The sequence below is a fragment of the Lepisosteus platostomus genome, chromosome 13 (assembly GCF_059453375.1).
Source record: "Lepisosteus platostomus isolate fLepPlt1 chromosome 13, fLepPlt1.hap1, whole genome shotgun sequence".
Lineage (NCBI taxonomy): Eukaryota > Metazoa > Chordata > Actinopteri > Semionotiformes > Lepisosteidae > Lepisosteus > Lepisosteus platostomus.
The window spans coordinates 43,854,376-43,879,224 of record NC_142623.1 but is presented as its reverse complement, the minus strand read 5'-3'; the positions used below and the strand labels follow the sequence as shown (position 1 = coordinate 43,879,224).

General features: G+C 47.3%; 1 protein-coding gene across 1 annotated transcript in view; it reads right to left on the bottom strand.

Moving 5' to 3' along the window:
- The window catches only part of galnt10 (UDP-N-acetyl-alpha-D-galactosamine:polypeptide N-acetylgalactosaminyltransferase 10 (GalNAc-T10)), a 64,489-nt gene that overhangs the window by 7,155 nt on the left and 32,485 nt on the right, over window positions 1-24,849 (bottom strand). Inside the window, exons 5-10 of the mRNA XM_088604826.1 lie at window positions 15,207-15,392; window positions 12,217-12,400; window positions 9,054-9,171; window positions 4,960-5,067; window positions 2,689-2,910; window positions 1,290-1,406 (exon numbers count right to left, since the gene is read on the bottom strand). Coding sequence (XP_088460952.1) covers window positions 1,290-1,406; window positions 2,689-2,910; window positions 4,960-5,067; window positions 9,054-9,171; window positions 12,217-12,400; window positions 15,207-15,392 — 935 coding nt within the window. The remainder of the gene's footprint in view (window positions 1-1,289; window positions 1,407-2,688; window positions 2,911-4,959; window positions 5,068-9,053; window positions 9,172-12,216; window positions 12,401-15,206; window positions 15,393-24,849) is intronic.

Sequence of the window (24,849 nt, the reverse complement as noted above, 5' to 3'; positions counted from 1 at the left end):
ATACATCATTTTCTCTTTTTTTTTGTCCTTACACTTGGCATGAGTCAAGATGGTCAGACGTAGCAGTCCTGGCTCAGTCTGAGGGTATGTGTTTTGAGTTTAACCCAAAAGGAATGTGGTCTACCTCATTTTGACAAATGTCACATTTTGGCAGTGCTTTCTGATCAGAATGTTCAGGTCAGTAATAACGAAATGACCATACTGCTGCTCTGGAATCAGTCCAGAGAAGAGCAAACAGATGCATTTTGGGTCTTAGCAGCTGACATGGACAGGCTTAAGGAGCAGACAGAAAGAGAATTTGATACAAACATTCAAAATCTTCAACACTGTGAAAATCAACCCAGTGGACTTCAAGTGTCGCATATGGAAACGACATGGAAATGCACTTTGCCCAAAGGGTAAAGGTGACTCTCTATGGTCCAAGGGTGTAACCCTGGTGTCCTGGCCAAATCTCCCCCTGGTCTTTACCCATCATGGCCTCCTAATAACCCCCCTCTCTGAACTGGCTCCATCACTCTGCTCTCCTCCCCACTGAGAGCTGGGGGTGTGGGGAGCGGACTGGTGCATCATCCAGGTGGGGCTGCACACTGGTGCTGGTGGAGGGGATCCCCAGGACCTGTAAGGCGCTTTGAGTGGAGCGTCCAGAAAAGCCCCGTACTAGTGTTAAGATATTATTATCTTAACACTCTTATCATCTTAACACATCCAGTCAGTACCTGGATGGGAGACCTCCTGGGAAAAACTACTGTAAGGTTGCTGCTGGAAGAGGTGTTAGTGGGGCCAGCAGGGGGCGCTCACCCTGCAGTCCATGTGGGTCCTAATGCCCCAGTATAGTGACGGGGACACTTTACTGTAAACAGGCGCCGTCCTTCGGATGAGACGTAAAACCGAGGTCCTGACTCTCTGTGGTCATTAAAAATCCCAGGGCGTTTCTCGGAAAGAGTAGGGGTGTAACCCCGGCGTCCTGGCCAAATTTCCCATTGGCCCTTACAAATCATGGCCTCCTAATAATCCCCCTCTATGAATTGGCTACATTACTCTGCTCTCCTCCCCACTGATAGCTGGTGTGTGGTGAGCGTTCTGGCGCACTGTGGCTTCCGTCGCATCATCCAGGTGGGGCTGCACATTGGTGGTGGTGGAGGGGATCCCCATTACCTGTAAAGCGCTTTGAGTGGAGTGTCCAGAAAAGCGCTGTATAAGTGTAAGCAATTATTATTATTATGATTATTGTCATTATTTTATGATGGAATCAAGATGACGCCTCCAAAGGCCAGGCCTGTGCCACTCACCTGGCCGTGACTCCAGCCCGTCTCCCCTCGGCCCGCCGCGCAGACCTCCAGCCTGATGGGGGAGCCAGAGGCGCTGTGCTTGCTCTCTGCACACAAGCCGCTGCCCGCGTTCCGCAGCTGGAACAGACACACACAGACACTCAGGGAAGGGAACCCCAAACTGCGCCCCGCCCTGGTTACTGTAAGCGAGCTGTTGAAGATGCGCCCCCAAAGTGTTTAACGCCCACATGTTCCGACCAAGGCGGCGGTGCCCCCTTTAGAAAACCACCTCTAGCTGGGTCGCGGGCCTGCGTGTGAACATACGGCAGGTCTGTGCACTGAAAACATTTCTGCGCACATTTCTCAGGACTCCTCCCTGTACATACTGTACGTACTGCAGCACTGTCCAGTTAAACATATTCGCAGTACACAAGGCACTCACTCAAAGTAAAGAAAACAAAAGCATTATTTTATTAAAAAAAGCTAAAAACTGATTTTTGTGTTTGTCATCTTCTGAAAACAGAGTAATTAGTACGAGTGCCAAAGTGCAGTTTTTAGTTTATAAAGATTAAACCGTGACAAACGATGTAGCAGAAAAACGTCAAATTCCGTTCCCACAGGGCTGAAGGCTTCTGACTTGCGTTTCCTTTATTGTATGTAACCAGTTAAAGAGCACATGGGTGACACGGACAGCAGCAGTCACCAGCAGTCAGCTCAGCTCAGCTCAGCTCACGGCTGCACTGTCCTGGGACAGGGGTATGAGGACACGTGCGCAGTCTCCTCTGAAACGTCCACAGGCACGGCCACCCGCTGTTTCTCACACCGCGAGACTCGGACCCAAGCCCAAGGCCTGGCCAAGGGCAGAGCATGAGCACATCTTGCTCCCATGTCCCGCTTCTCCAGCAAGAAGGACCCTGCCATTTACACCGGTGGACAGGAAGAAGACAGGTTGTCTGTTTCAGTGAATACAGTGTGGATGCAGTGTGGACTGTACCTCCCCCATCATGACGCAGTGTGGACGCAGTGTGGACTGTACCTCCCCATCATGACGCAGTGTGGACGCAGTGTGGACTGTACCTCCCCCATCATGACGCAGTGTGGACTGTATCTCCCCCATCATGACGCAGTGTGGACTGTACCTCCCCCATCATGACGCAGTGTGGACTGTACCTCCCCCATCATGACGCAGTGTGGACGCAGTGTGGACTGTACCTCCCCCATCATGACGCAGTGTGGACTGTACCTCCCCCATCATGACGCAGTGTGGACTGTACCTCCCCCATCATGACGCAGTGTGGACGCAGTGTGGACTGTACCTCCCCCATCATGACACAGTGTGGACTGTACCTCCCCCATCATGACACAGTGTGGACGCAGTGTGGACTGTACCTCCCCCATCATGACGCAGTGTGGACCGTACCTCTCCCCAGGCGGCGGCCGGTGGCTCCACAGGGGGGTAGTGTTTCGGCAGATCCCAGGCCACATCAGTCATGAACCACTTGAAGTTTTTACAGTTCAGGCTGTTCCTCAGCTCCTTCTGGACGGTCATGTCCCCAGCGGAGAGGTGCCTGTACTCAGGCCTGCGCTGGTAGATGTACTCCGCGTACTCGTCCATCCACACCTCCGCCACTCGCTTCAGGTTCTGCAGGAGAGCACGTTCACAGACAGGACGGTTAGAAACGGGCCCACTCCGCCCCTTATACTGATCCTAAAGCCTCATAGTCATTCCTCAAAGCATTCCAGAGAGTTAACATCTAACAACAGGGCTTCAGCAACAGATATTCACTGGCCGTTAGTGCTCAAGGAATTATTTATTTTCTGCAGTGAAGGCACCTGAGCAGAGTGTCAGCCTAAACATTTTGGCAATGAAATGCATTTTTTTTGCCTTGGAAGAAAAGCAAGCATAAGCACAATGGAAAGAGAGCTGGTTTTTAAGTCTTTCTGTCCAGCCCAGTGAGATCACTTTAAAAAAATGTTCATGATCCCAAAAGCCAGTGGCCAAAAATGAATACACATGAGAAGCACTGAGTTAATCCTAAAAGTTTATTCAAAATAAGAAAAGGACAGTTCTGTTGTTCACTGTAGAACTCTTGACCTTGCACAGCTCCAGAATAAAGTAAAACTAGGAATTTTTACAAAAAATAAAAAGCAAAAAGCATGCAGTAGCAAGGCTGATGTATGTTCTTCAAAAAACCTTAAAATTCAATTTTGAGATACATTTGTTAAAATGTGGTGCATTCTATACAGTCAGTTTTTGGCAGGCAGCTCTGGAGGCTTAATTTCTTAAAATAATGCACTTACCCACTAAAATATTCTTGTCTGCTCTTCAGTCAAATATGAACAAGTCTATATAAAAAAAGCACTTCAAGGCATTGAAGATAATCATTGCATTCAGATTTCACTTTACTAGGCAAGAATCGAAAGCCCAATTTATACAGGTTATGCTGGAGTGAGGATTTGACCTAATGTTAGGATCAATACTGCGAATTCCTCATCAAGGTCACTTATCCAGTAAGCTTTCAAATGACCAAATCAATACACTGCTAGTTGCAAAGAATGCAAGAACTAGAAACCTTTGTTGGAAAAACAGGAAGAATCATAGATGAACCTTTTCAAACTTTGTTAATATGTTCTTCAGCCTTGAATCTCAATGCCCAGCAGACATGTCTGGCGCACTGGCTAGATTAACAAGAAAGCAGCAAGATGTCCATTTGTCCTTCTCAGACTAAAGAAATACACAGAGAATGTTTTAGCCCAGATAGGCTACTGGCAGAGGAGATATTGATCTGTCCTGGTAACTGGTTGTTCACAGGGGAAGGGCCGCTGGAAACACCCTCACACACACAGACTTCCTCGGAGTTGCCAAGCCTCTGTGAGCACAGGGAATTATTCAGATATTGACCTGCCTGACCCGGCCCTCCCCGTCTGCCTGCCTCGTGCGGGGGTGTCTGTCTGACAGAGCCGTGTGGAGCTCCACTGTCCCTGGGTGTGTAGGCTGTGAGTGTTTGACAAACCCCCTTCTGCTGTTCTAACCTGTTGGCTAACGAAGGAACGATGTGTGTCACGCTGGGATGTTGTCACCAGGACGGGGTTCGGGCAAGGGGCCTCCCACACTTCAGACCAGACACTATCTTCGGGCTGAACACAGGGCTGACACAGGGGCCCAACACAGAGGCCTGACACAGGGGCCCAACACAGGGCCCCCCACACAGGGCCCCGAGACAGGGTCCCCGACACAGAGGCCCGACACAGGGCCCCCGGCACAGGGGTCCGACACAGGGCCCCCCACACAGGGGCCCCGACACAGAGGCCCGACACAGAGGCTCGACACAGGGCCCCCCACACAGGGCTATTCATCTCCTTAAGATTTCCTGTCCTTATTTGTGACATCACACCAGGTTAACACCAGAGATCTGAGGGTGACCAACGAGAGCATGGTAGCGAATTAATTGAGAATTACTTAAAATCTGTCTCGTTCATTCATTCATTTTCATGCTCTTGACATGGAGCTCTGCACTGCAGTACAGGTACCGACATGAAACAGATTTCCGAAGGATTCATGGGATAGCACATTATCACTTTCACATCGAGGAATAAAACATTCATTCTGCCAGTCAGGTTTACTCAACATGAAATACTCCCATGCATGTTAAAAGCCCATGGGGACAAACAGCATTAATATTTTACTTACCCTAGCCAGACTGACTCCACCAGGCACCTTGTATGGAACGTACTTCCTGTAGATATGTCCCACTCTGGAGCATGGTATGTCTTCCATTCTGCCACCACACATCCACACCTGGTGACATCAGCGCATGAAGAGTTAAACACAGGCTGTGCACGACTGTACTGTACAGATCACTCCACCAGCAGGCAAATCGTGCTCCGCAGCTGGAGAACCTGGCAAGACAAACTGTTCCCAGCTCCAGTGCTGGTGGTGCTCCGAGGGGCAGAGGAAACAGATGACTGAGTACAGAAACTGCAGTTTGTGCATTTTTAACAGAACACTGCTGTCCATTATTCTGCTCCGCCAAACACACACTGAAAACATTCGTCCACTGAACAAATCAGCAAATCAGTCTCTGACACCTAAAAAAAGAAACAGGTTCAAAAGACAGGAGCACAGCTCAGACCGAGAGGGCGTGTAATGCTGCTGTCCAGACTGGGCACTGGAAATCTGTCCTCTTCAACAGCGTCTGAGAAGTCTCAGGTAGTTTACTCCCTGCAGCTGTGCCCCCTCTGCCTGGAGCGCTTGTGGACTCGCCAACCAGCAGATATAATCAGACCCTCTGGAACCTGCCAGGATACTTCTCAGAACATACGACAGGTGACCTGTGAGAGGTAACTAACCGTTTAAATTGATGTCAGGATCTCATTCAGACACGTCCTGCCATGGTGTGAATTCATGTGCACAACATATCCAAACCGACCGTGGAAATGGAAGGGGCTGATGCATCTGCTCGCTGCTGTATTTGATATAATAGCAGGTTCTGGTCTGGCCCCAGGGTCTCACTGGCTGGTCCTCTAGAGCCACAGCCAGCAGCAGCTGCTGCAATTAATTTGATACTCTTTCTGCCCGCAAGACAAGAAAAAGACAAAACTGCAGACTACATGACAGCTGTGACTGAAGCGCCCCCTTCATCAGAAACTGAATCTACTGTCTGCCGGCGAAAGTCAGCGAAGTGTGTTGGAACAACGTTGAAGAACAAATACACTGGTATTCTGACACAACATTTTGTCTCCGACTAGGTATTTTCTGCTAATGGGAACTTTCCGTCTGTAAAGCCCCAACTCCCATTTTAAATTCCCATTTCACAGGGTGAAATTGCAAGTGAGGTAACATGTGCTGGGTTGTCAGTGCGGGCTGGTAAATAAGGGTTTTGTCCCACGTGTGCCGTGAATAACCCAAGCCAGGCATGCTGGCAATGTTCAGGAGATTCTCCTCATGCAAAACGTTTAACATCTGGCAAGGAGGATTGGGCATTAATTGCACTCTTCACCACTCCAGTGGAGACCAGCTCCTGAGAAGAGACTGGGTGAAAGAGAACTCTTAAGCTTCCGCTTCTACTGCAGAAGGTTTCTCCACAATAACTACAACTCACTTATACAGCATATATATAATTCAGATCACAGCTCGCGCAGCTGCATGAGCAGCTAATGAAAGATCAATAACAGACAGAAAGGTAACGGCTTCTGTGTATCAATGGATGTTTACAGCTCTTGGCAGCCCAGGCCCTGCTGCAGCAGGCGAGCGCCGAGGGGCTCTGCACCAAGAGATGTCCATCTGCCGCAGCGCTGTCACACTGTGCGGTTCATCTCCGTGAGCCCTTCATTAACCCACGCTCGTTAGAGAAGGACCTGCCTGCCAGCAGGGACAGGACTGTAGGCCGTTCTCTTCTTAAAATATTAAACACCTCATACTCCTGTTTCCTCTAGGCAGCAGTACGGCATTGCCTTTGGTATCCTGGGAAACCAAACTTCCAGCATGGACTTGTTGGCATATTTACAGAGGCAATTTCCTGGTACTGGACAGTTACTTTCTTTAACCTCTGCACACAGGACCTAACAATGCAGTCAACACAATTGGGAAACAGACTGGGGATTTCAGAGCCCTTTTCTAGCATGGCTACTTTGTTTGCACGTTGGAAGGAAATCGTCCTAAATTCTTTATGTGTTCACATGGTCGAAATCCCGCTGGCACGCGCAGTAATGGTCTGTGGTCGAAAGCAGGACGACAGCCCTTTTCTGTGTTGTTTCACGGAAAAAATATTTTCTCCCAGTTCATTTAGTCGGCCCGTTAAGAAAGAAATCTCGTCGAAGACCACTGTAGAAAATGAATGTTTCTCCCATAAAAGCCACAGATTTTATTCAACCTAAACAAAACAGACAGATAAAGCAATCCAACCGCACGAGTGATCCCAGCGCCAGAGCGACTGTGCCTGAGCGACCACACGCTGCTGAGACAGGACTGGATATTAGGATCCAGTAGGCTGGGAAGAAGATGCATAAAAAATGACACTCGTTTGTGCAGCATGGACTTCATGGGAAATTAAAACATTCACAGTAAAGGGAAGGAAATACCAATTGGTTAAGGAATGTAAGGAGCTTATAGCGAGGGTACAGAGAAGAGCACTTCAGAGGGAGATCTGTTGCACTTTACGAGTTCTTTAAACCTTCACAGAGGATTAGAAACATTTTTCCCATATATGCAATTTTTTCCCCCAGATTATAACCAATATCCTTGGTACTGTACAAAATGAAGAAGGATAAATAGCATACAGTGCTTTTCCCCTGGTTTGGTGAGTTCCTTACCTGCAGTAGCACTGAATGTTTTAAAATATGTGCAACACAGGTAAATAATTCCTTTTAAAGACGCAGAGAGCCAGACCTGCCGGGTCTTCAGTCCAAACCAACAGCTCACTTGAGCTCCTCCCACGGTACGGCAATTTAAAAATAAAGTCTGCAAAAATGGCTTTTTCAAATGTAATCAGTTTAACGATGAGTCTGATAGCATGACCCAGCCAAAAGCTGTTATTATTACGCTCCTTTTATTACGTCGATTAAATTCAGAGGGAGGAGACTTTGCAATGAAAACTGAAATCTGATATAAGAATCACTCATGCCACACTGATTATCTTTTCCCTTGATCACAACATTATATATGGAATACAGTCACTTTCAATTAAGAGGATAAGCTCTATCCAAGTCTGTTAAATGCCACAAGCCTGCATTCGGGCTGCTCACGGAACAGACAATTTGGTGGGCAAGTGTCAGGGCCGTTTAGACCTTTATAACGCTGTTAACTGCTTAATGAGAAACTGCAGGGCCTGGAAAAATTGAATAAACATGCTGCCTGACTTTGCCTTGTACTAGTCCTGAAATTCTCTGTGTGAAGCACTTTTACACCCTTCACTGCTGTTCAATTTTTCATTACCACTTAAATATTTAACTATACTGAATAAAGAGACTGCGCAGGCCTGGAGTGGGGTTTTTGCATTTTTTCACTCTAGTCCAATGCACATAATGAAACACGTTTGGGACGACTCGTTTGTAAACAACATTGGATCAAACCACTGCAGGAAAGAACAGGTTGGTGAAAGAGAGGAAGAGTTCAATCTTCAACCCAGCGAAAAAAGAAAGCATGTTGAAAACAGTAAAAGCTATTTAAAAAGGGAAGTGTTCCAATTTATTTAAAATTGTTTGTTTTGATGACTAGTTGCTGATTAACATGGTTTATTCTCACACCAGCTCAAGAACAACAAGGGACTGTTTACTGCCCACTGATGCACTGATGTCAAATATCTGTTATTTTCCAGGGTGTGCACTCAGTATCTTCACAGGAAACTGGATTTAGAACAATTCTGTTTATTGGAAAGTGTTTTGAATTTGAATACCCAATGATAAAATAGTGATTCCCCAATAGTGTAATACTGCTTATTTCCTTTACACCAATTGGTAGACTTTAACATGGCAGGTTTTCCCTTTGAAAATAATAAGCTGTAAAAAAAAAAATACAAGCACACAGATTCACAGTAAGCACTGGTTTTTGGGTGTGTATGAGTGTGCGCGTCTGTGTTATTGCGAAGCGTGTGTGTGTTCTGTACGACATCGAGCTCATTTAAAAGGGCTTTCTTCCTCTTCACAAATCCTGCTGCCAGCTCCCCTGTGGAGCGAGGTCTTCAAACTCAGTCCCAAACGCCTGCAGCGCCTGCCGTCTCCTGCTGACTCTCAGGGAAAGATATGGCCCTCATCATGCCTTTGCTACTGAGCTGTGAAATATCCTACCTTGAAGGAAATTTCATACTGTTCTCCTCCCCAGATTTCCAGGCCGGTGTCGTAGCCTCCAAGCTCCCAGAACCACTTTCTCTCCACGGCGAAGAGCCCCCCAGCCATGACAGGAGACCTAGGAGACACCACAAAGCTCAGGCTGGCTCGGGGAGACAGGAAGGGACAGCGCCTCCAGCTCATGCAAGCCTGCAGAGCTTCTCAGCTGAGCTAGGAAAACAGCAACCTCTGTGCTGGCCCCGCTGCACCAGCTGCCAGAGACTTTTAAAAGACACTCATCACTGATGAAGTTTGGAATGGCATGGCACGGCACCAGGATGCAGAAAGGACCTTCTACCCACATAAACTGCCATGACACCCTAGGTGTGAGAGTGTGTGTGTTTGACTGTGTGTCTGCCCTGTGATGGACTGGTGTCCTGTCTGGGATGTACCCTGCCCTGGCCCAGTGTGCTCCTGACCAGGAACAACCTGATTATGGATGGATACATATATCTGTGTCCCACGAGTCTCAGCTGCTGCAGTCTCTTTCATGTTTTTTTTTAATTTCACATTTTTTTTCAAGTAAAAAAAATTTATATTTACAGCTTTTTATTACATTTTTATTTTATCCTGATTTTCTTCCTTAGTTTGTAATGATCCTGGGTACCTTTGTATGAAAGCTGCTATATAAACAAAACACAAGAGCACTAATAAATAACTTTATTAGTAATTAAAGTGCCAAGCAAAGCAAATTGCACTAGATTGCTGCCAACACGTGAAATAAAACTAATTTAGAGTCCCACGTATATCAAAGCCTATAAACTTCAAAGTACTTTATTGTTTATGCACAGTTCAAATTTTATTGTTATATTTATGGGCCATTTGTAAGAAGCAAACATTTTAATACAGTAAATGAATTCTGGAGCCACATTTGTAGTGAGAAGTTGTCTGTGAGTTCCTGAGAACCGTTCTTCAGTAAATGAATCATGTAAGATGCTGAAAATTAGACACATTAAGCAAATTATTTTGGCACGTTAGATAGCTCAGCAAGCTTAAGTAACTTGCTAAACCTCCTTTTTAAGAAGGTACTGATGCGACCTGCTCATCTTCTCTCAGATACAACCTTTTATTTGTTCCACTTCCAATACGTGGAAGTGTAATGGGCAATTTATTTATTATCCACAACTGTGCAACAGTTACCTACTCTGTGCAACATGCTTGGGAGTGTGCAATATCTATACTGTGTATTGCATCTTTTTTTGTGTGTGCCTTTTCTGTTTTGTTTGTAATTCTTTATTCTGTTTAAAAAAATGTATTTATTATATTGTATTACTACATTTGAACTGTACTGTGTTTATTGTGCCTGGCTGCTGTAGCACTTGAGTTTCCCTCATGGGATTAATAAACCCATATTTATATTTATAAACCTACCTACCTCAAATTCTTTTCCCCTCTTCAACTAAGAACCGGTTTGCGAGGGCCTCATCCACATCAATAAGGTCACACGCTTTCACTATAAAATCTGAAGCTCTAGGACTTTCATGAGTAAACGCAAACTAAGCAGGTATTAAGTAGAACTGTTAATTATGAGTCATTAACAGAGCATTTATTTTTTATGATCAGAGGAATACAAATTACACTCTACAGTGGACTGAAATCTACTCAACAAGCTGTATTCAAATAAAAAAGTGAATAAAAGCAATGATATAGAAAGTAGTCATTTTAATTGGACACTGGCGGAGGTCCCTTGTATACTGTATGCCACAGGTTAGATCTGGATCTGTTTAGTCCAGGGACGACTAAGAGAAGATGCACAGTATACGGCACTAAAGCCATTTTCATCTCATCGCAGACCCCCCTCTGACAGGATTTGCCGTCCGAAGAACAATGAAAAACAATTAGCCGGGCTGAGAACTCTAATGAGGTCGTCACCAGTGTGCCACCACCTGGTTTTAATGGGCTGCTGAGCGAGCCAGCATCACAGTTCCACCTCCGTCGTCACGGTAACGGCACCAGCGAGCTCAGGGTGTGGGAGAGCGGGAAGAAAAAAGCCGGCAGAAGTGCTGGCACTCTGGCTGGTGGCACGCTCTGGACAATGTGACGCGCTCTGGACAATGTGACACGCTCTGGACGGTGACGCGCTCTGGACAATGTGACGCGCTCTGGACAATGTGACGCGCTCTGGACGGTGACACGCTCTGGACAATGTGACACGCTCTGGACGGTGACACGCTCTGGACAATGTGACGCACTCTGGACGGTGACACGCTCTGGACAATGTGACACGCTCTGGACGGTGACACGCTCTGGACAATGTGACACGCTCTGGATGGTGACAAGCTCTGGACAATGTGACGCGCTCTGGACAATGTGACACGCTCTGGACGGTGACACGCTCTGGACGGTGACACGCTCTGGATAATGTGGCACGCTCTGGACGGTGACACGCTCTGGACAATGTGACGCGCTCTGGACGGTGACACGCTCTGGACAATGTGGCACGCTCTGGACGGTGACACGCTCTGGATAATGTGACACGCTCTGGACGGTGGCACGCTCTGGACGGTGGCACGCTCTGGACAATGTGACACGCTCTGGACGGTGACACGCTCTGGACGGTGACACGCTCTGGACAATGTGACACGCTCTGGACGGTGACACGCTCTGGACGGTGACACGCTCTCTTCTCCTTGACACCCGCCCGCCGAGCGAGCGGTCGCGCACCCTGTCAGCCGGCAGCGAGCCCGTCACAACAATCAGGGCTTTGGAAAGGATAAATGCTGCCGCGCTAACAGGCCCGAAAGAAACCTGGGTCAAACGCAGAAGTGCGAGCAGCTACAGGGCAGGCGGTGCAGGGAGATGCTTGAGCACACGGGCCGAAGTGCTGGGCCCGCAGAGGACGAGGGCAGCTACAGGTGGGGCGGAGATTCCCCGCAACGTCTGCTCTGACTTCAGGCAGCTCCCTTTTGTCTGATTTACATTCTGCAGCCCCAGACGGCTCCACCGGAATCAGAGCCTAGTTTAATCGTCCATGAATATTCGGACTCGCAATCTAGTTTTCAACCTAGAGTTGCAAATCGCCTCCGCGAGTCGACTGTACTGACCTCTGAAGCGAGCGAGCGCTGATGGAGCCCCGAGCACATAAAACCCAACCCCCCCGCCCCCCGCCCCAGACGCCACTCACTCAAAGGGCTCGCTGGGGTCCGCTCTCTGCAGCTCCGGGGGGATGGGGATGCGCTTGTAGTACATCTCCCAGTCGAAGGCCCCCCGCATGGCGTCGCCCGCCTGTGTCTCGTAGCCGAAGTTGTCGTGGTCGATCACGTCGATCATGGGGCACACGATGGTCTTGCGGTTCTGAGCGATCCGGTCTGGAACCGAGGGCCGGAGACACAGCGGGGTTAGGGCCGGCACCGGACCGCACCGGCGAGGCGGTGGCGAAAGATAACGTCACGCTGGTTGAAACGTCTCTACCCCATTCGAAACCCTAGCAGGGGGAGCGTCTCTGGAAGCTCAGCTCCCCGGCAGTACCGAGCATTTCCAAAGGATGTCTGAGCGGGAGAAGATCCCTCCTTTCCATGTTAATGCAACAGAAAACTCTCCTCTGGAACTGAAAGCTGGGAAAACTGTGTGGGGGCAGGCCGGAGCACAGCAGGCCATCCTACTGCAGCTCCAGCCTAGCGATGACGAGACCGTGATTAAGTCAATAACCATTAGCTGAGCTCAGGCTGAATGACAACCAGAAGACCTTGTGGCTCTATGGGGTCAAGAGAGAGGAGTGCTGTTCTGGAGTGTTTAGGACCTCTGTTATCACTAATTAATATCACAGTGACTCATACTTGCTCCCACCTATACAGCTGGGCATCATACGAGAGCAATGTGAGTGAAATGACTCGAACCCACAACGTTCCAGTCACTCCTCCACACCGCACGCCCAGGGCTTCTGGTGTTAACTTCAAGCTGAGTGGGTCCTTAGCAAGTTACTGCGCGTCCTGCTTGTGCCTCTCTCAATGAGCGTTTTTTTTAAACGCTGCTTACTGTAATTATCTTGTAACGAAAGCCCTTGTGGGCTTGCAGATCCATTAGCTAGTAGAAATCAAGACAAGCCAGACAGACCTAATGGTCTCCTCTCACTTGGAACCTTTCCTCTGTCCTCAGAACAATTACTTTTCAAAGAGTCTTATCGATTGTTACCTATTTAAATTCAGCAAACAGGTAAAACTGATATTTCATTGTCAAACATTACAAGAATAAATGTTTGGTTTAAATAGTGAGATCAGTAATATATCAGACTCCAGAAGTGAGACTCATGGAATATACCTCCACATAAGCCTTCAAAACCAAAGTAATTATCTCCCCACATGTAGTATAATTTTTTCCTATAATGGTAACAAAACATTTTCTGTCCATGTTAACTAGTTAACATGCTGGGAGCAAAAATAGCATCTATAGAGATGAAACAGAACCTATATCATACACACACACATCACCTTCGAGCTATAAGTTCCAAGAATTATAATCAACAAAAGGTATCAACATACCTCACATGTGAACTCAATTTTGCCCTCCTTAAATTCTTCCATATTTATATCTGTCACACCTCCTTTTAAGTGAGTAATAAACATTTCACAACAGATTTGCAGAAGAGAAAATATCCAGTACGTAACGTATTCACACACACACACACAACTAAACCTTAATAGAAATCCGAACTTTACTCCGATTTAAAAAATGAATCACTAAAGATAACAGCCTCCAGAAGTACTGGGACAGCAAAGTCAAAACTGATATTTTCACTTCACAGTTAAGCAATTAGTATTAATGACCTCGAGATTCATACGAATGACAAATGCAATATAATATACATCCGATCTGTGGGCAGCTCTCGGCATGGGGGTGCCTCCCCAAAGTTTCAGAATTTGCTCGAAATGCCAGCATGAGCCAGGAGAGCTTTGAACAAGGCTTTACGGACAGATGAGACCACGATAAATCTTGCTGTCTACTGAAACTAACAATGTCACGGACGTATGTAATGTAAAAATGTGATGGCAGCAGCAGAACCAATTCCGAATTTTACAGAAACAATTTGTCATCTTCTGCAGGCTGAGTTATTGTGCGGTGTTTCACCGGGCAGCATAACAATGACCTAAAAATACGGTCAATGAAACCTTACATTACATCCAACTGAATATGCATTCTACTTGCTGAAGAAATAAAGGAAATTAGAACATGCCAAGAACAGGCAAGAACTGCAAGTGTCACGCAAAGGGTTGGCAAAGCATCCCTTAGCTACACAGAGTGGTGAGCTCAGTGGGATGCAGACTTTGTGCAGTTACTGCCTGAAAGGGGATACACAACCCAATGCATGCAACTCAGATGCATGCATGAAAGTACTAGGACACACACTTGTACATCATTGTGTGCTCATTGGTCTTGTGATAAAAAACACTGGAGGAACCTGGGGGGGGCATGGCCGTGACCGCAGGGCCTTGCCAGATGTTACATTCCTAAGCTGCCCAATGTCCCCGAGAGACAGGTCTCCCTCCTTTACACGTGTCCACATCTGCTGAGGACGGCCATGCAGTCGGTCACCGCGGCAGCGGAGGGGAAAGGCAGAGTCGGTCACCGTGGCGACAGAGGGGGAAGGCGGAGTCAGTCACGATGGCGACAGAGGGGAAAGGCGGAGTCGGTCACCACGGCAATGGAGGGGAAAGGCGGAGTCAGTCACTGCGGCGACAGAAGGGAAAGGCGGAGTCGGTCACCGCGGTGACTGAGGGGAAAAGCGGAGTTGGTCACCGTGGCAGCGGAGGGGAAAGGCGGAGTCGGTCACCACGGTGACAGAGGGGAAAGGTGTGCACTTGCATGTTTGTAGCGGACACAAATACAAATGGAATGACTGTGAAGCAAAAACAACAGTTCTGAACTTGCGTTCCCACTACTTTTGGAGTATGTATATCACTTTATTTCTTAACCGCAGTGCTACTCTCCTACTCGTGTCATAATCCAGACTGATCTCTCTCATCGTCGTTGCGTGTTGGAAGCGTCTGATGTCTAACTGCAGAAGAACAGATGCGCCGTGTGTCTCACCATGACCTCGGCGCTAACTGGTGAAAGGCAAGGGGGGATATAAAAACACTGTTCAGTGTGTGTTCAGCACAGGGCGGGCGCTCCACTGACCGAGCAGAGGGGGCAGCCAGTTCACGTTGGCCTCGCAGTGCGAGTCCAGGAAGGTGATGACCTCTCCTTTGGCCGCTGTCGCTCCCAGGAGCCGCGTCCGTATCAGACCCTCCCTCTTCTTCGTCCGCAGGATTCTCACCTTCGGCAAACGCACCATGTACTCCTCCAGAGAGGCCTTCAGGTGCTCTGATTAAAAAAGGAAGGGGGAGGAAAAGGCTCAGCCGCAGAGCAAAGCACCTGGGACTTGATGCGCTGAAATAAGAATTTCTCCATCGCTGCGCCCCTCTTGTCTCCCCCCGGCCCATCAGCACCCTTTTTCTCAGCAACAGCACGACATTACCAAAGGGCACCCTTCCCCTTTTTCATTTGAACACCCGTCTGGAGTCGCTCAGACTCGGGAGAGCTCCCCGTAACTGGCTTGCACTGCCTCAGAGACAAGCTGAGGCACATGAGTTTACCATGAGTCAGCAGGCACTTCGGAAATCTGATCCCACCTTGGAAAAGACACCGCTCACCAGGAAACAGCCTCAAGGCGTGTGGAGATTAAGGCTTTACCTGTGAAGCTGTGCATATATTTGCCAATTAGCACAGACCTAAGGCAAATTGAAACTGACAATGAATACCACTCCCATTTTTGATACCATTTTAAACAAAATATGGCAAAGGATATCACAGAGGATTTCTAAATGCTATTAAGACACCTTGTCTAATACAAAACTCCTCATATACAAAACTGTTCAGGGAAAAGTTTAAAGAAAAGAGAAAAGGTGATTTGTGCAAATGAACAAACCCGCTTTAGTTCAGAAAAAAACAGCCATTTGGAAAAAAAAAACAGCACTTTGAAAACACTCCTGAATCCAGTCCAAATCACTAGTCAACAAGTCCTGTAGTAACATTTCATTTACATATAAACAACACACGGCCACTGTCATGTATCACTCACGAGCTGTCTGCTCCAGCACTGTAAATGCCCCTCAGATTTGCTCAGTGGGAGCTGTGGGTGAGCACTGAGGCTGGGCACACTGCAGGACCAGGAGAGGAAAAAACGGCACACTGTGCCACACCAACACATTTTCAACACAACCCATCGGGAAGGTCATTCTTCTCCAGGAAAAAAAGAAATCAATTTGCCTTCATCGAGCTGATAAATTTTCTTGGCCAGTCTCGGCCGTTTCCTGACAAGCCAATTTACAAACACCATTAAAGTCAGGGACATGCAAGATCTTTTCTCCCGATTCGCAGCAGTGTGAGAATGATGGACGCCCTGCTGGAGCCGACACCCTCAGAGTGTCAGCTCTCCATCAGCATTCCTTCCACAGCTCCACTAACTCCACTTCCTTTGTGTTCACATACCACGGTTGCTAGGGTACACTAGGTGAGTGTATTTGTGAGAAAAGTGCTCTGCTGCGTCTGGAGCCTCCTGTTGATTTAAAAGCTGCAAACTCAAGTGCAAAAGCATCCAATCCACCTTACTGCCCTGGCTTATGAGGTAAAGCAAAAGAGATCAACAAATGAAGATCTGCAGGAAGCCCCCTTCGACTTCAGACCTACAGGCCACATGCTTCACCTGTTTGTTAAACTGCCAGCAGGTAACAAGAACAGTAGGGTCTTGACATCTGCGAATTTAACATTCGCTTATTTGCACTTCCGCCTGGCAGACTGGGTTTTGTATGTAAGACAAACAGATTGGGATGAAACCGAGCACAGCAGACTAGGACTGTGAGATGAATCAAGCTAATGAGCAAGTCTCTCCCTGCCCCCTGCAGAAGTGCTCACTACCCAGACCCCGCATCTCAACGTGGTCTCGAGTTTGTGTATCGTAACAAAAGCTCCAGGTTCTGTGTCAGCAGGGTGGGGAGTGACAGGCTGGAGAGGACTGTACAGTTTTGATTACAGTGGGGCAGAGAGAGAAAGTGCAGGTATCCAATGGACACACAGGAGGGATTCACGTTGCTTATTTTTGCCAATAACTAAGTTTTATTTTACCCTATGGTTATTTAAACTTGCAGCCAATGCATTAGTACTTTATCATATAAGAGTGGGTTACTTAGGTCTTTTAACCATACATACTATATACTGTAGAACATGATATGATGGTACAGTGGAGGGGAGGAAGTGGTTATATGTGAATTTCACGACAGTTTGCGGCATGGAATACATAAATGCAGTATTAGATTTATCCAATGACTTTAAAACCATAGGCAAGCACAGTCCCTTCAAATTACTTAGTATGAAGTCTGTCCCTTTAAGAGAATGGATTCTGACTATAAACAGCTGCTCCCCAAACACAATTGTTCAGAGGCTCCCAACAAAATTGCACATAAAATATTTCCAGCCTTCTTTAAATGCAATCTATCTGATTTTCATATGACTTCCATCAAGCCAATTACTGATGCTTCCAGGCAATTGTGTGATGTGCGGTACCTTCTTCACGTTCATTATGCAAGAGATCTGCAAATGAAAGAACTATTGCTTCTGACAGAAACAACCTGAAGTCCATGGAGTTATTTACTGCAGACTAGACACTCTTATTCTGAAGGGTAACGGGAGGAGTCTCTGGTGGGGCCTCTGTGGTGTGCAAACATTACATCGAAGGATTGAAACAGACTTAAATAGCTTTTGATGTCTGCACTTCCATATGTACATCTAGTGATCGTTAAAACGGAAGAGACCTGAAGAGACAGAAGAGCTATAATGTAAATAATATATTTGAAATTCTAAGCCCATGGCCGAAAAAAGCTGAGTCTTAGGCATCACAATGGATAACTAATGGCTCTGGACCCTGCGCTCAGAACATCCACAATCACCTCCGCTCTTAAAGAATTCTAGCCACACTCCTTTGTGAGTTTTAGGACTTTATTTCTGACTTAATTGCCAAATGCTCCCACAAATTAGAATATTTTCCCCCCAGAGAAAACCTATAGAGGTATTATCTATACTGCTCCAAGGGCAACGCTCGAATGCTTTCAAATTCTGCAGTCACCACCAGCGCTACATGGAATAATTGGAGTGGTGTCTATTCGCTACCAAATCCTATTTCACAAATATCCAATAGGTTTAGCTTTAATTTCTAAACTTCTGAATACCAGCATCATATAACCTTCAAACCGGTTGTAACACATACAGTACCTCTCTACTCTCTAGTGTAGCAGCTGCAGCTGTATTCCCAGACTGTTAGATGCCCAAGCAGGAAGTGCTGTGTGAATACTGTACAAGGGCAGTTACACCTGCAGCTGTGCTGTTTTTGTATTTTTTATGTTGTGTCTGTGTCTTGTATTTTGTTGGCTGTCTCCTGCCCAGGGAATACAGATGTACATTGAGTTTTTAGCTAAGTCTGATGCAGCTTAAGAGCTGTGCTCTGTCCCTGTTCAATAAACTAAAAAAAAATAAGGTCAAGTGAGCCTAATGAAGTTTTCTCTGGCATGCCGACGACCTAATTGTGTTTGCACTGACTGAGAAGAATTGCAATTATGATTGTGCAAACTACATAAACTTGCATAAATAAATGTCTTATTCTGTCGCAAATGAGCTAAGTGGCATCAGGCATGAAGAGGAAACCAAAATATCTGAAATACAAAGACCTTAGGTTCAATCTATCGATGTCTTTGATGATTCTGAATACTTGACTTGGGTCCCCCCATAGCCTTCTTTGTGCAAGAGTGAAAAGATTCATTCTTTTATCCTGTGAGAATAGAATATTTCTTTGAGCCAGGGAGAGGATAATCTTATTTTAGGGTATGACTGGCAGACTCAAGCCTGTCAGAAACATTTCTTGCAAAGCTGCTGGAAAACGTGTGGCCCTTTTTCATACAAACTGCAGCCGTGTCTTAGCTGAGTGCTGAAGCAGGCATCTGAGTGCTTCTCGGAGGGGCGCTGCTTGTGACGGACACGGTGCAGAGAGGAGAGGTTAACTTGCTCTTAACACTCCGCTCGAGGACATACAAATCTAGCCTTCTGAAAGCAGTGACATAACTAGGTTAGATCTGTTACTAACCCATCATCAGAAGAATTACACTCATACAAACCAGCTGTTGAGAGGCTCTCGGTGAACCTTGTACATTCTTTTCTTGCTGACACTGCAGCATTTTATAAGGTGGACACACAGAACTGCCTTGAACGGAAGAATGCTGGACACAAGGGCTTCCTGTGTTCTGTAATAACATATACAGTATGTAACCAAGTGTGTTAAAAGATGTTATCTTTGGCAAATATAGAAATATAGGAAGATGAGTGTGATCCTGGAATGCTGCCCATCAGATAAGCACAGGGAAGCAAGATAGACAACAGAAAAATATTTAAGAGCTATTCTGAGTTAACTTCACTTTGAGAAAAATACACCGAGCATCTCTGTGTGTTTTGCTCCCATGCGCATGAAATAAAAACGTCTTTTAACTGTCTTAAAAGGGGAAGTGGAAAAAATTCTCCAAGACAGCAAATACAATGGAAAGTTGCTGCAGTGATTACTGTAGCCTTCATTACAATAATCTTCAATTGCACACAAGAACTGTTTGAAAATCGCAAAACCAGGCTCTGACGTGGCTCTGCCTGTGCAGGCTCCTGCTTGGAGACTCGGGTTGGAATCTGGGCTGCATCAGTAACTAAGTCTGACCAGGCTTCCTCAAGGGTATGTAATTAGCCTGAATGCAGAGACACGCTCAGCTCGCCAATCAAAAACAACTGTGTGAGCTGTGTTTTTCATGTCAAGATGGAGAAAAAGAAAGATTACCAAGTGCAGGCAATGAATTATGCTGGCAAAGGATTAACAAGTAGATTAATCCTGCAGAATAGACATACTTTGACAGAAATTTAATATCACCTCCTGCATTTCTCTTCGCTCATGCAAATGTACAAAAAGACTTTCACTGAGGTTAATGGATCCCTCTACACTGTTAATTTCACTTCAATCAATTCTACCAGTAATCCAGTTTACTGGAACTGGAAGCAATTAATCACAGAAATGAACAGTTCTCTGCTTTCTTATGCAAACCCATTACTCTTTATTAAGGATAGGAGAGCAGAGATAGCAGCAGAAGCAGAATGCTGAAGTATATTTTACAGTACAAAATAATTCTTAAGATCTTCTCCAGATGAAGCTAAAGGCATTAACTTCCCAGGGACAGTGAAGCACAATGCAGTCCACAGAAAAACTCCACTGTAGCTCTGAGCTCTGCTGTCAAGATCTGTCGAAAGATTAAGTTTAAGCAACAATTTGAGTGACATGGTCTGCATTGACAAGGGCTTCCTCTTGAAAAATGAAGAAGGTCTTTAACCCGAAATGTTCCCAAGCGTTATCATAGCTGTAGCACGCGACGATCCTAAATTACTTTTTTCCTACTGTATGTACAACGTTAACGAATACTGTTTTATCCATTTATTTTCTACCTGCTTCCTTCAATTCAGTTCAGGACAGGATGCCTATCCATTGCAGTGATTACTGTTTTATAAGGAAAAAGAAATCATTTTTATCTGTGTATCTTTTCTTGTGTATCTAACTTCCAAGCAACGGCTTGCATATTCCGACCGAATCTCTACAGTTGTCACATCTGTGTGAAAACTCTGGGAGAAGACACAGCTGAAGAGGATATCAGAGCTCAAAGAAAGGAGACAACAAGATGATGGAGAGTCACTTTGCCAGGAAAGGTTTTCTGAGATGAGACTATAAATGTCAAAGCTCCCCATCGCAGGAAGCAGACCCCAGCCAACAGCAAAAACCCAGTCATACAAGAAAAAGCTCCTAAGGCAGGATGAGCTAAAAAAAAAAGCCGCGCACCACTGGCTCCTCGGACAAGCACAGACCGGTCACCACGTCTGACCTGCGGCTCCTCTCGTACGGAGCAGCAGGGCAAAACGAAGTCTTATCCCAGCTCACGGCACCTCTAAAAAGGGACTTTTTGTGGATTCATGAGTATTCCCGAAGTGTCAAATTAAAGCAATTTTGTACTGACTGTAAGCAAGGCTACAGAAAAATGGTAATGTCGAAAACATCAAGGTGTCAGAAATCCTAAAACGTGTGTGAAAACTTAACAGTATGTTTCTGTTTCACACACACTCAGGTGCAGTATGTTTTAAGGCTTTGCTAGGAACTTCTGAGTGCTAGGTGATAATTCTGAGTGAACGTGTCGGTGTTTATCTGCAAGCTACTATAATTAAATGTTTGCAACTTTCAAGGCTAGAATTCTACAGTTATAATTTATTGCTAAAAATATACTTCCCTTTATGAAAGGCAAAAAAAAAAACCTTCCTTAACCAAGAGACTTCCTTAACTAAGATTTATAATGGAAACTGCATCATTTCTAGAGCTGCGCAGTCACCTGGGGCCTGGGGCCAGAATTAGTCAGCCAATTCCGCAAGTCCCTCCATCCTCGGGGTACCTCCACTTCGCCACGTGCCTTCCCTGCACGCGGAAACGATGCTGCACGGATAACAGCAAACCATTACAACTCTCATAGCCCACCATTATAAATGTGCTGATACACAACGGGGGGATTACTGCCTCCAAAGTGTACACAACCGACCAGAAAACAACATGGATTACTGTTCTTAGTAATGATATAAATACAGATATTCAACACTGATGATCCTAGGAACCCTAAGGTGCTTGGATTAACTACAGTAACTTCCAAATGAACTAGAGGGGATTGAGTTTTTTAACCTTTCTTGCAGTTTTAATGACATCCGGTGAAATACTTCTATCTCCATGTAAGATGAAAGTATCCTTCCTTGTCAGTGCTGTGCATCATCTCCATACCTGGCATTAGAGGCAACGCTACTATCGGGAAGCTAGGAGCTCGCAGGTGTGTGCATGATGCCAGAGAACATGTGAGAGAGACAGTAGGCAGTGTTGAGAAATGCGTTTTATTGCATTGATCTTCCCACCTCACTTTTGCAAAAGGAAAAAAAAAAAGTTAAAAAAGGAAAGGATATACGTAAATTAATTTTAGGGACTCGGATTAGCGTTCTTACGTAGTTGCCCGAGACTTTTCATCTTCTTGGCTTCTTGAGTGTGGGGGTGTGTTTGCGTGTGTGAGAGTGCGGGGGTGTGTTTGTGTGTGTAAGAGTGCGGGGGTGTGTTTGCGTGTGTGTGAGAGTGCGGGGGTGTGTTTGTGTGTGTGAGAGTGCGGGGGTGTGTTTGTGTGTGTGAGTGCGGGGGTGTGTTTGTGTGTGTGAGAGTGCGGGGGTGTGTTTGTGTGTGTGTGAGAGTGCGGGGGTGTGTTTGCGTGTGTGTGAGAGTGCGGGGGTGTGTTTGCGTGTGTGTGAGAGTGTGGGGGTGTGTTTGCGTGTGTGTGAGAGTGTGGGGGTGTGTTTGTGTGTGTGAGAGTGCGGGGGTGTGTTTGTGTGTGTGAGAGTGCGGGGGTGTGTTTGCGTGTGTGTGAGAGTGCGGGGGTGTGTTTGCGTGTGTGTGAGAGTGCGGGGGTGTGTTTGTGTGTGTGTGAGAGTGCGGGGGTGTGTTTGTGTGTGTGTGAGAGTGCGGGGGTGTGTTTGTGTGTGTGTGAGTGCGGGGGTGTGTTTGTGTGTGTGTGAGAGTGCGGGGGTGTGTTTGTGTGTGTGTGAGTGCGGGGGTGTGTTTGTGTGTGTGTGAGAGTGCGGGGGTGTGTTTGTGTGTGTGTGAGTGCGGGGGTGTGTTTGTGTGTGTGAGAGTGTGGGGGTGTGTTTGTGTGTGTGAGAGTGCGGGGGTGTGTTTGCGTGTGTGTGAGTGCGGGGGTGTGTTTGCGTGTGTGTGAGTGCGGGGGTGTGTTTGCGTGTGTGTGTGAGTGCGGGGGTGTGTTTGCGTGTGTGTGAGTGTGGGGGTGTGTTTGCGTGTGTGTGAGAGTGCGGGGGTGTGTTTGTGTGTGTGAGAGTGCGGGGGTGTGTTTGTGTGTGTGAGAGTGCGGGGGTGTGTTTGTGTGTGTGTGAGTGCGGGGGTGTGTTTGCGTGTGTGTGTGAGTGCGGGGGTGTGTTTGCGTGTGTGTGAGTGTGGGGGTGTGTTTGCGTGTGTGTGAGAGTGCGGGGGTGTGTTTGTGTGTGTGTGTGAGAGTGCGGGGGTGTGTTTGTGTGTGTGTGAGTGTGGGGGTGTGTTTGCGTGTGTGTGAGAGTGCGGGGGTGTGTTTGCGTGTGTGTGAGAGTGCGGGGGTGTGTTTGCGTGTGTGTGTGAGTGCGGGGGTGTGTTTGTGTGTGTGTGAGTGTGGGGGTGTGTTTGCGTGTGTGTGAGAGTGCGGGGGTGTGTTTGTGTGTGTGAGAGTGCGGGGGTGTGTTTGTGTGTGTGAGAGTGCGGGGGTGTGTTTGCGTGTGTGTGTGAGTGCGGGGGTGTGTTTGTGTGTGTGTGAGTGTGGGGGTGTGTTTGCGTGTGTGTGAGAGTGCGGGGGTGTGTTTGTGTGTGTGAGAGTGTGGGGGTGTGTTTGTGTGTGTGTGAGTGCGGGGGTGTGTTTGCGTGTGTGTGTGAGTGCGGGGGTGTGTTTGCGTGTGTGTGAGTGCGGGGGTGTGTTTGCGTGTGTGTGAGAGTGTGGGGGTGTGTTTGCGTGTGTGTGAGAGTGTGGGGGTGTGTTTGTGTGTGTGTGAGAGTGCGGGGGTGTGTTTGCGTGTGTGTGAGAGTGCGGGGGTGTGTTTGTGTGTGTGAGAGTGCGGGGGTGTGTTTGTGTGTGTGTGTGAGTGCGGGGGTGTGTTTGTGTGTGTGAGAGTGCGGGGGTGTGTTTGTGTGTGTGTGAGAGTGCGGGGGTGTGTTTGTGTGTGTGTGAGAGTGCGGGGGTGTGTTTGCGTGTGTGTGAGAATGCGGGGGTGTGTTTGCGTGTGTGTGAGAGTGCGGGGGTGTGTTTGTGTGTGTGAGAGTGCGGGGGTGTGTTTGTGTGTGTGAGAGTGTGGGGGTGTGTTTGTGTGTGTGAGAGTGTGGGGGTGTGTTTGCGTGTGTGTGAGAGTGTGGGGGTGTGTTTGTGTGTGTGTGAGTGCGGGGGTGTGTTTGCGTGTGTGTGAGAGTGCGGGGGTGTGTTTGTGTGTGTGAGAGTGCGGGGGTGTGTTTGTGTGTGTGAGAGTGCGGGGGTGTGTTTGTGTGTGTGTGTGTGAGTGCGGGGGTGTGTTTGCGTGTGTGTGAGAGTGCGGGGGTGTGTTTGTGTGTGTGTGTGAGAGTGCGGGGGTGTGTTTGTGTGTGTGTGTGAGAGTGCGGGGGTGTGTTTGTGTGTGTGTGTGAGTGCGGGGGTGTGTTTGTGTGTGTGTGTAAGAGTGCGGGGGTGTGTTTGCGTGTGTGTGAGAGTGTGGGGGTGTGTTTGTGTGTGTGAGAGTGCGGGGGTGTGTTTGCGTGTGTGTGAGAGTGCGGGGGTGTGTTTGTGTGTGTGAGAGTGCGGGGGTGTGTTTGTGTGTGTGTGTGAGTGCGGGGGTGTGTTTGTGTGTGTGTGTGTGAGTGTGGGGGTGTGTTTGCGTGTGTGTGAGAGTGCGGGGGTGTGTTTGTGTGTGTGTGTGAGAGTGCGGGGGTGTGTTTGTGTGTGTGTGTGTGAGTGCGGGGGTGTGTTTGTGTGTGTGAGAGTGCGGGGGTGTGTTTGTGTGTGTGTGTGAGTGTGGGGGTGTGTTTGCGTGTGTGTGTGTGAGTGTGGGGGTGTGTTTGTGTGTGTGTGTGAGTGCGGGGGTGTGTTTGTGTGTGTGTGTGTGAGTGTGGGGGTGTGTTTGCGTGTGTGTGAGA